Source organism: Spea bombifrons, chromosome 7, assembly GCF_027358695.1.
Source record: "Spea bombifrons isolate aSpeBom1 chromosome 7, aSpeBom1.2.pri, whole genome shotgun sequence".
Classification (NCBI taxonomy): Eukaryota; Metazoa; Chordata; class Amphibia; order Anura; family Pelobatidae; genus Spea; species Spea bombifrons.
In genome coordinates, this window is record NC_071093.1 from 30197226 (window position 1) to 30208832 (window position 11607).

The following is an 11607-nucleotide window of genomic DNA, read 5'->3' on the forward strand; positions in this document are numbered from 1 at the left end:
GCCATATTTATTATAGTAGCCTCGCAAAGTCGGCCATATGGAGAAGATTCCGTGAAGATTCTCTTGGCCAAGTTCTTTGCAGGTTACACAGTATAGCAGAAGACCAGCCTATTTAAATGTTAGAAGGGATCTATTTCCATTTAATAATTAAACTGTTTACACATGCACGCAGTCATATATATTTAGTATTGACTAGCTCTGAGTTTAAGGCTTCCCTACCATCAAATATACCTAATATTTTCAATTTTGTCAGCTTCTAGCAAAAAAATCCCCACAAAAAGGTATGCCTGTTAAGGTTAGCAATGGAACTCCGCAATGTCAGCTTCTGTTGACGTTGCAAGTTCCTGTTGGCCACCAGAAAAGGCCTGAACACAAACTTAGCTGGTGGAAAAAAGTCATAAAACCTCGGAATCCTGCACACAGATCTGGCCCCTATGGATCGTCTAACAGAAACCCCCAATTTCAGGTAATTGAAGTGCCCCGTCTTCCCAGACCCTTGCAAAACAAGAGGAAAGAAGATGGGGGCTCCTTTGTAGTGTTCTTGTATTTACTGTACTTGGGGTTGTAGAAGCCCAAGTAGCAGTGTGTAAGGTCTAAGGGGCCTTGGCCATTAGATCTTAACTTCAATCCATTTTTTATCACTTGTCATTTGTTTCTCTTGCTCTTTTCTGTCACATGTTACATCAGTTGGCATTTTAGGCTCACATGTGTCTTGCTTAATCAATAGTCTGAATAGTTTGCGAAGCAGTCTTATTGTAGCAACCAATAGAATATTCCTGCTGATTAGACCATGTCATTGGTTGCTATGGTGATAAAACCACTTGTCAAACTCTGCACCAGACTAACTTTTTGTAATTTGGCTTTACTAAATGAAAGTGATGATGTTTTTCTTTGAAAATCTGCGGAAAGATTGAACTGTAACCTTTTGGTTTTCCAGCGTGAAGAGGTGACGGAAGATTATTGTAAGCACGACCCAGACCATAAGCACATCTACCGGTTTGTGAGGACCCTATTTAGTGCAGCCCAGCTAACAGCAGAGTGTGCAATTGTTACGTTGGTAAGTACGAAGCCCATCCAGCCTGTCCGGGTCCTGTACAGTTTATACATGCAGAATGTGTTTTATGCATTGTACCAAATGGTTTGAAATATATTAACGGTTTTGGCAAATATTGATAAAAGTGCTACTGGGCTTCTTAACCGGTCATATAACAATATAGAGGAAAACATCCCTAGAACGATCAACTATAAAACATAGTAAAAGTTAATACTTCAAACACATCAGGTCGTGCACAAAATGCTGCCTTTCGGAATCTTTTGGCACAAAACAGGCTTTAAACTTTTCCCTATGTGTGGCCAAAACCAAAAAAAAGTCAATAACGTGACTATGAAAAAAACACAGATGCATTCTAAAGGCATGTTATACAAAGTACTCTGCCACACTATTGCCCTTACAAGTAAAAAAATAAATAAAATAAACTATCCCCAAACCCCTTAAGCCAGTAGTATTATTGAAATGCTTTTAACCCCTTAATGACCTTTGTAGGTTCAGAACCGTCCTGAACAGTCAAAAAATTAAATAAGCTTAGAAAGTGATCAACTATCACTTTCTTCGCTTAAACGGCGTTACTGTAATGCCTCGATATCGAGGCATTCAGCAAGGCCGAGATCGGCATCGGGGGGGCGTCAACAGCCACCATACATTGTATGGCAGCGGACGCCCGTTTTAAAAGCGTTTAGGAGGCGATCAACGATCGCCTCCTAAACTTAAATGGTGTCGCTGGAATGCCTCATTCAGGAGGCATCCAGCGACACCAAACACTTACCTCTGGATGGGCTGTGACCGCTCCGGAGAGCGGTCACAGCCGCAGCTGCCGGTGTTCTTCGCCATCAGCAAGAGGCGGCCGCCCTGTAAAAAAAAAAAAAAAAAAAAATCAAGTTTTAAAAGTTGGCTAGATTGTCTCCAGACCCTCTAGAGAACTCTGGCTCCACTTGCAGGTTGAATACAGGTACTGCATTCAACCATGCAAGTCAATGGAGCCCAGCTTTCTAATCACAATGTGATTAGTAAAATATTCAAAAAAAAAAATGGGAAAAAAAAAAATGGGCTAACATTTAAAAATTATGCAGTGATGTCACTAGATGAACCATCCAGTACCAGCAAAATGTGTAAAAAATAAAATAAAAAAATAGTTTATTATTTTGAGCAAGTGCTAAAATTTCTCAAAAATCTCAACAAAGAGTTAAAATAAAAGCACTTCAAATACCCAAGGGGTGTCTAATATAAAAAAAAATGGCTGATGGGGTAAATTGGAGTGGCCGAGCTCAAAGATAGGGCATAGGTACAGACTTTCCAAAATGGAGAAAAAAAGCGTACTTCCCAAATGTGGCATTTTAAATCTCAAACAACATGACAAACCCATGCATGGCGGGTATCACTGCACTCAGGAGATGTTCCTGAACACACATTGGGGTGTTGTTTGACAGTGACATATACCAGAACCTGTATATCTATAACTAAAGTACAATTTGTGTGGGAAAAAAAATAAAAAAAATTACTATTACAAAGTTTGACAAAGTGTAGTTGTATAATTGGTGCATGGAAAGGGTTAAAATAACAGCATTTGAAATACCCTGGGGTGTCTAGTTTTCAAAAATCTATGGTTTGAATGGGTTCAATTGAGTTAACCGGCTTCAAAGATGTTCCAAAGAGGAGATGGAGGCAGACTGACCAGATTTGTTAAAAAAGATATGGAAATCCTAAAACGCTGCTTGTACTTATTGCCCTATAACTTGCAAAAAACCATAACATTGGGTATTTCTAAACTCAGGACAAGTAGCAGAATCTATTTAGCTAGTTTTTTTACTTGCTTTTTTAGGTGAGTAAAAGATTTTTCAAATAAAAGTCATAAAATGTTTTTTTTCATTTTTTCACCATGTTTTTTTTTATTTTTCTGATAGTAAATAAGATGATACGATCAAAATAATGGTATCTGAAGAAAGCCCATCTTGTCCTGAAAAAAACAATATATAACTTATATGGGTACACTAAATGGGTGAGGAGAAAATTACAGCTGAACACAAGCACCACAAAAGTGTCAAAACAGCCTCGGTCCCACAGGGTACAAAACGAAAAATGAGCCCGGTCCTTAAGGGGTTAATAAACCAGCCTGAAAATGCTGCTTTTTCTTAATACTAAATCATAGAGCCTGCGGTACTGCAGATAGTACAATTAAATACAATTTTCCCGGACAATACAGGTTGGGACAAATATATTCCAATCTTACTCTGACTTTTGTTCATGCTTTTTCCAAAACTTAAACACACTGGAAATTGCCTTTGTTTCAAGATGAAAGGAAAATCGCTATCTGCCAAATCGATGTGGTATCCGTGCTACTGTAAACCGTGTCATCAGCCACAGGTTCTGTATCATTTACGTTACCTGACATTTGCTTCAATGCATGGTAAACATTTTCTTAGCCTAAAGGGCTAATGGTATAATGGCAGTAATATGGGACATGACACTGGTTATCAATCAATTATATTCAACAGTATGTTTTACTTTTAAGGTAAGTGGGTGTTTTGCTGTTCCCAAGCTCTTCCATTTAAAACAACGTTGACCCGCTGCCGTACTTAGAGATGGTTTCATCAGTTCTTCAGTTCAACCACAAGGTGTCACTGTCTGCCTCCACAATAATGGCTCTTTAACCCCTTAAGGACCGGGCTCATTTTTCGTTTTCTACCCTGTGGGACCGAGGCTGTTTTGACACTTTTGTGGTGCTTGTGTTCAGGTGTAATTTTCTCCTCACCCATTTAGTGTACCCACATAAGTTATATATTGTTTTTTTCAGGACAAGATGGGCTTTCTTCAGATACCATTATTTTGATCGTATCATCTTATTTACTATAAAAAAAATAAAAAAAACATGGTGAAAAATTGAAAAAAAAGACATTTTATGACTTTTATTTGAAAAATATTTTACTCACCTAAAAAAGCAAGTAAAAAAACTAGCTAAATAGATTCTACTACTTGTCCTGAGTTAAGAGATACCCAATGTTTTTATGTTTTTTTGCTGTTTTTTGTACATTATAGGGCAATAAGTACAAGCAGCGTTTTATGATTTCCAAATCTTTTTTAACAAATCTGGTCAGTCTGCCTCCATCTCCTCTTTGGAACATCTTTGAAGCTGGTTAACTCAATTTAACCCATTCAAACCATATATTTTTGAAAACTAGACACCCCAGGGTATTCCAAATGCTGTAATTTTAACCCTTTCCATGCACCAATTATACAACTACACTTTGTCAAACTTTGTAATAGTAATTTTTTTTATTTTTTTTTCCACACAAATTGTATTTTAGTTATAGATATACAGGTTCTGGTATATGCCACTGTCTAACAACACCCCAATGTGTGTTCAGGAACATCTCCTGAGTACAGCGATACCCCACATGCATGGGTTTGTCAGATTGTTTGGCTGGTAAAAGGCTACTTTTGGGGCATGCGTAATTCAGGTGGTCATTTGGTCATTCTGCCTCCATCTCCTCTTTGGAATATCTTTGAAGCCGGTTAACTAAATTTAACCCATTCAAACCATATATTTTGGAAAACTAGACACCCCAGGGTATTCCGAATGCTGTTATTTTAACCCTTTCCATGCACCAATTATAGAACTACACTTTGTCAAACTTTGTAATAGTAATTTTTTTCACACAAATTGTACTTTAGTTATAGATATACAGGTTCTGGTATATGTCACTGTCAAACAACCCCCCAATATGTGTTCAGGAACATCTCCTGAGTGCAGTGATACCCGACATGCATGGGTTTGTCGGGTTGTTTCAGATTTAAAATGCCACATTTGGGAAGTGCGCTTTTTTTCTCCATTTTGGTCAGTCTGTACCTATGCCCTATCTGTGAGCTAGGCCACTCCAATTTACCCCATCAGCCATTTTTTTTATATATTAGACACCCCTTGGGTATTTGAAGTGTTTTTATTTTAACTCTTTGAGATTTTTGAGAAATTTTAGCACTTGCTCAAAATAATAAACTTTATTTTTTTATTTTTTTAATACTTTTTTTATATTTTTTTTTACACATTTTGCTGGTACTGGATGGTTCATCTAGTGACATCACTGCATAATTATTTTTAAATGTTAGCACATTTTTTTTATTTTTTTTTTCCATTTTTTTTTTTTTTTGAATATTTTACTAATCACATAGTGATTAGAAAGCTGGGCTCCATTGACTTGCATGGTTGAATGCAGTACCTGTATTCAACCAGCAAGTGGAGCCAGTTCTCTAGAGGGTCTGGAGACCCTCTAGCGAACTTTTTCGTCTCTCTTGTTTTATTTCCCGGGCCGCCGCCATCTTACTTGATGGCGAAGATCACCGGCAGCTGCGGCTGTGACCGCTCTCCGGAGCGGTCACAGCCCACCTAAAGGTAAGTGTTTGGTGTCGCTGGATGCCTCCTGATCGAGGCATTCCAGCGACACCATTTAAGTTTAGGAGGCGATCGTTGATCGCCTCCTAAACGCTTTTAAAACGGGCGTCCGCCGCCATACAATGTATGGCGGCTGTTGACGCCCCGGGGAGGGGCCAGACATGGCCCCCGATGCCGATCTCGGCCTTGCTGAATGCCTCGACATCGAGGCATTGCAGCAAGGCCGTTTAAGCGAAGAAAGTGATCCTTGATCACTTTCTAAGCTTATTTAACTTTTTGACGGTTCAGGACCGTCAAAGGTCATTTAGTGACCTTCTTGTCATGACGGTCCTGAACCGGCAAAGGTCGCGAAGGGGTTAACTAGGGCTTCATATTTTTGCTTATGTTCCCCAGTCGTATGCAGCTTAAGCATGGAGTGGAAACGGTGTTTTTAACAATATGCCCTGGCAAGGAAAAAAAAAAGTTACATTCTCAGATTAGAAAAGTGCCCTTTCCCCTGTACTTTCTGTATCTGAAACCTAGGCGAATGGCATTTATGTCTATGCTTTATAGTCTTTCTTCCAAAATACAATGTTTTGCTATTAACCAGCTAATAAATAGTGAATCAATGCTTTTAAGTTGTGTGAATTCAAAATGTAAAGAAGTTGATCATTTGAAATAAATTTTCACAACCAATACCTGAACAACATATTAATTGCCAATTTATAATTACCACGGTTTATAACAGCGTTACGGAATCTGCTGGTGCTCTAGAAATAACATGTATTGTTGCTTTTTATCATAGGTTTACTTGGAAAGGCTTTTGACATATGCAGAAATTGACATTTGCCCCAGTAACTGGAAACGGATTGTGTTGGGTGCCATTTTGTTGGCTTCTAAAGTTTGGGATGATCAAGCAGTCTGGAACGTCGACTATTGCCAGATTCTGAAGGATATTACTGTTGAAGACATGTAAGTAGTTTGTGTGTTTTTTTGTTTTTTTTCCTAAAAATCAGTAAACGATAATTGACCTGCCTGGCGCGTCATGACTTTTTAAACGGGTGTAGAAAGAGATTTATGATCACTTTCTTCACCCAAATGGTGTTTCTGTAATGCCTTGATGTCGAGGCATTCAGCAACACTGAGATTGGCATCAGGGGCCATTTGTGGCCCCTGCCCAGGGCTTCGACATCCGACATACACTTTATTAGAAGAGCTTAGGAGGCGAACAACCACCTCAGGACTCTGTCTGTAGAGTGGTCACAAATGCCACTGCAAGACTTTTTGCCAAGATGGCGGCATCCTTTAAAACGAGTAAACAAGTTTCCAAGGGGGTCTCTCCAGACCCTCCTGTGAACTCTGGAATACAGGTACTGCATTCCACCATGCAAGTCAATCGAGCCCAGCTTTGTAGTCAGAATGTGTTAAAAAATAAATCTCAACTGATGTCACCATCATGGTAACCTTTCCAAACAAACAAAGTCCATAAAAAAATATATAATTTGAGCAAGTACTAAAATTACCACAAACAATTCTCGCATGGAAAGCGTTAAAATACTGGCATGTTAAATGACTATGTTAAATAAGTCATTTGATGAGGTAAATTAAATTTGCTGTGTTCAGCAATGTCCCAAATAGCACATGGGGCAGAATGACCAGTTTTGAAATAGCCATATGCTGCTTGTACTTATTGCCTTATGACAATGAAAACATTGACTATTTCAGGACAAATAGTAAAATCTATTTAGCGGGTTTTTTTTAGATAATTTTTGATGTAAAAGTACTTTTTTCAATTTTTCACCATATTTTATATATATTTGTTATAGTAAACTAGATATGATCAAAATAATGGTATCTACAGAAAGCCCTTGTCCTAAAAAAAATAAAAAATAAAATATATATATACAATTTGTGTGGGTACATTAAATTAGAGAGAAGAAAACACTAGTGCCACAGAAATGTTAAAACAGCCGTTGTCACAGAAGGTACAAAAAAATAAAAAGCAGCTCTGTCCTTAAGGGATCCATTTTTAAATTTAGGAAAGGTGCCAGATTTGCATTATAGCTTTACTATGATTTTATTCTCTATGGCTTTTTGCCCTGTAGATGCATCTGATGTTGTGGTCCAGAATAACATGTAAACATTAGTTACACATATCGCTAATATAAAGACAAAATGCAAATCTGAAATAATGGTCCTACCAGCCAGACTTCAGGATGCGTAACTTGTGGACCCTGGGATCACCGTTTTGTGTGGAAGTTTTTCTTCCATCCATTCTACCCAATTGTATTTACTTGGTCACAGAACCTAACATCACGGATATATAGATGGGGAGATCATATAGACTCGATGGATTTATGTTCACCCTGTGTTCTATCCGTGTGCTGTGTATTGAAGAAATAGGTTCAAAAGCACAGGAAAGCTGAAATAGCGTTCCCATAATTTACATTTCTATAAGCATGCACTCCAAGTCAAGGCAGGATATTAATTCTGGTGACAACCTGGGCTCCGAGTGTACATTAATCAAAGCTATTCTCTCTATATGTAGCTTTGTATTTAAATGGAGAGCAAAGCACAGGATGAACCGGCTCTTCATGCTGTAGTGTTTCTACGGAGTACTTTTTATAGCTAGTACATATCTATTGGTATAGTCGCGCAGTGACCAGAAAGCATGTCATTTTTGTTCTCTGCCAAGTTCTACAATATATTGCTAAATACCAAAGTGTCGCTTCTTACAAAAACCATTGACCACGCTTTATCGTAGAAGCCTAACCATATTATTTCAAGTGAAGTATGAGACCGTTCCTGCTTTATTGCCCAGCAGCGACTTGTTGTGATCACTTTACGTTATTAGTCCCATGTCAGAGCTCTTCTTTTCATGTATGCTGCTGTTGGAGCTTACTAGAGAGGATTCTCCTCTCCCTACCTGAACTCTGGTGATCCGTTTAGACTTGAGTGTCAGACCGTTTCAGGACCTTCATGTCTGCTGCGTGATCTAGTTAGAAGGTTAGAATGATTTTGATAAGATCGGTTACAAGAAACTTATGATTGTTTTATATTGTTTACAATGTTGGCTGTTGAGGAAACGCCGCACTTGCATATCCGTCGGGCTGGTGGGATGGACTATGATGGGGGGAAAATCACCACCGGAGGTTCATCTCCATGCCATTCATTGGTTGACTGGTTGTGGTAGCCGTGTTGCTTTTATGCGTCTGAGAAGGGGGCAGGGGAATTCCTCCTTTCTCTTAGTGCCATTTATTTATTATGCAATAAGTCCATATTGCTTCAAGAGCTCCTTTCTTCACCAAGATAATAGCTGCAGCTCTTTGCTGATCCATTTGTTGCCTTGGTGATGTGCCCACTTCTTTTGTTGGTACGTCTGTACTTCAATAAAAAAAGGCCCTTTCCTGTTATCAATCTTGTGAAAATGCTACGGAGTTCATCTGAGCTAATAAACAGCAAGTATCATTCCTTTCATCTGCTCTACTATAGTGCGTCTGCATGAGAACAAGGGGAGGAGGGCAGAGAAACCGACTATACAGCTGCAGTAATAGGGCCCGCTCTTCACCACAACAACAAATAAATTGGATCTTGTTGATTGGCTCGAGCAATAGAAAGTACTTTAGAGCTCTATCCAAAACCAATGACATCTACTTTGCTTTGTAATAATGCCGCCTGTCTCTATCATGCATTCTAAACAAAGCAAGGAAGGTTGAGAGGCCTGTGCATAGTTGGCAACTGTGTCATTGGGGGGGCTTCTAGCGCAATTATTTAACAACCTGCTCCGTCTTCACTGTTTGTCTTCCTTTGAACACAGTTTATTACTTTTTTGTTTGTTTTAATTCTGTCTGTGAATACCAGTTTAAGGGTAATATCAGACATACGAAGGACAAGAAATTTAAGCTGATCTTTTCTTATGAATCCAAATACAGCAAATCTTAATAAAATGTGAATGCCATAATGGGTAATTTCAGAGATTTATATAGGAATCCTATAGCTGTGATTGCAACGTGAAAGTGGATGTTGCTGGTAAAAGACCTTGCGTTCTTTCACAAAATAAGTCTTATTTTTTCTACTTCCAGGAACGAGATGGAAAGGCATTTTCTGGAGCTGTTGCAGTTCAACATTAACGTCCCTGCCAGTGTTTATGCCAAATACTACTTTGACCTTCGATCCCTAGCAGATGATAATAACCTCAGTTTTCTGCTGGAACCCCTCAGCAAGGAAAGAGCCCAGAAACTAGAGGTATAACACTGCACAGCGCTATGGAATCTGATGGCGCTGTAAAAAAAAAAAAAAAAAAAAAACTATTACACAATCGCCATTTGTCGGTGTACAGTTACCCATTACTACCGGCTCCCCTCACAAGAGGGCTCCACAGAGTCAAGTAGTAAAAACATACCTTCAACGGCTTCTAGTAGTAGACGTTCCACACACACAGTGCTGGATTGGGGTAAATGGGGGTGATCCTAGAGTGTTAGCTGATCAGTTAATGGAAACCTCCGTCTGAGCCCCAAATGTAATTGCTCTGTGCGGTTGATAGAATGTAAGATCTGGGCCCGTATCTCTGTCTGTACCGTTATGTCCTCATGCATGTTAATGTCATTGTCAATTTTAATAATTTGGGTTTTTAGTTCACTTATTAACCGTGAAATATTAGTATTATGGAATATCCCTATGCTCTGTAAATAAATGTAACGTGTGATAATACATAGCAGAGCTGCATGACATATCCCTGCCGGGCATGTACTGCGTGAATTGGAGTAGAGGCACATGCTGTGACTTTGTGTTTTATTGCACAAAGACTTCAGACTGTTCATTCATTCACCAACCTGTCCTTGCAGTATTTTTTTTCCTTTTAAGCCAATTGTGCAACTTTACTTAGTGTGGATGGATAATTATATTCACATTTGCGCTTGCCTTTACCATTTTTTTGTAATTGAGCTACTTATTAAGAAACTTTTTACTGATTAATAGGGAATAATAACACAGTACACCAAAATAGTGTTTTAAGATACTTATTTAATATATTTATCTAGCGGACTTATTAGATATATTACAATGAGAGGAGACTACAAAATTAACAATGTTAGACTTAAGCAATATACAGAATGAAAAGTAACAAAAAACATTTACTGGTTCAGAAGATGAGGGTTCTCCTCGTGCATATTTACAATTTATTAGGGGGCTGAGGGGGGGCATTTGTTTTTTTTTCCTTGTGGGATGAATTGTATGCTGCTTCGAACGGGGGGGGGCATTTAGTCAGTGGTACAACTTGAGAAAGTAGTCTGAAAGAACAAGGTAGGGAATTCAGAAATGGGTGCAGCACGGGTGAGATCCCAGATGTGAGGGGGGAAAAGGTGATCTGCAAGGATAATATAAATTATTTGATGTCCCCTTTTGTTTTATGGACTTCCATCTAAATTGTTGTCGTTCTGTCTTCCACAGGCTATCTCCAGGTTGTGTGAAGATAAGTACAAAGACCTTTCTAAAGTGGCCATGAGGAGATCAATCAGTGCTGATAATCTAGTTGGCATTCGGCGGTCTAATGCGATCATCTCCTGAGTCGAGACGGAACAAGAGCCAGGGCGCAACCAGAACATCCGCGGTGTGAAACACCATCAAACTTCCCACACTCTCTCCTATGTTACCCTGAGCCGGCAGTGATGCCGTTTTCCAGCATGAGGGTTGTGGGAAGAAAGGGGTGCACAGGAAGCAAACACAAGGGCACAGGAAGCCCTTCAAGACCAAGGAGCATACACCATAAGAACAGAGAGGAGGGCGTAAAATAAGCAGCACAGTCTCCTAATGCAGGATCATCAGTGGAGCGCAAGCAGCTGACGTCCTCTCTGCTACCCCTCTACCACCTACATTAGTATGCTTACTGTGTAGGCCAATAGCTGTGAACCAAGACGTTTTAACACTATATAGTTTAAAATTCTAGTACCTAAAACACTAATCATGTGATTATAGTCACAATTTTATTGCCCTTGTTTTATCATTTTAATTTTTTAACAATCTGTGCTGCACATTCTCCTTGGTGTTAGTACAGACTTTTTTCTAGTCATGCAAAGCCACTTTGGAGCAGGTGAAAGGAGTCTTCTAGTGGAAGGGACTGAAGAAAGCCACATCCCAGTCTGATGATACAGATTCAATCAGGATGCTTAAGGTGCAAGGTTTTATTTTC

The 11607-nt window shown here is 39.1% G+C and overlaps 1 protein-coding gene across 1 annotated transcript in view; it reads left to right on the plus strand.

Annotated features, from left to right (window-relative positions):
- The window catches only part of CCNYL1 (cyclin Y like 1), a 29810-nt gene extending 18620 nt beyond the window's left edge, over positions 1-11190 (plus strand). The window contains exons 7-10 of the mRNA XM_053471251.1: positions 938-1057; positions 6226-6392; positions 9503-9665; positions 10869-11190. Of these exons, the coding sequence (XP_053327226.1) occupies positions 938-1057; positions 6226-6392; positions 9503-9665; positions 10869-10985 (567 nt within the window). The 3' untranslated portion in view covers positions 10986-11190. The remainder of the gene's footprint in view (positions 1-937; positions 1058-6225; positions 6393-9502; positions 9666-10868) is intronic.
- Positions 11191-11607: the final 417 nt, after the last annotated feature.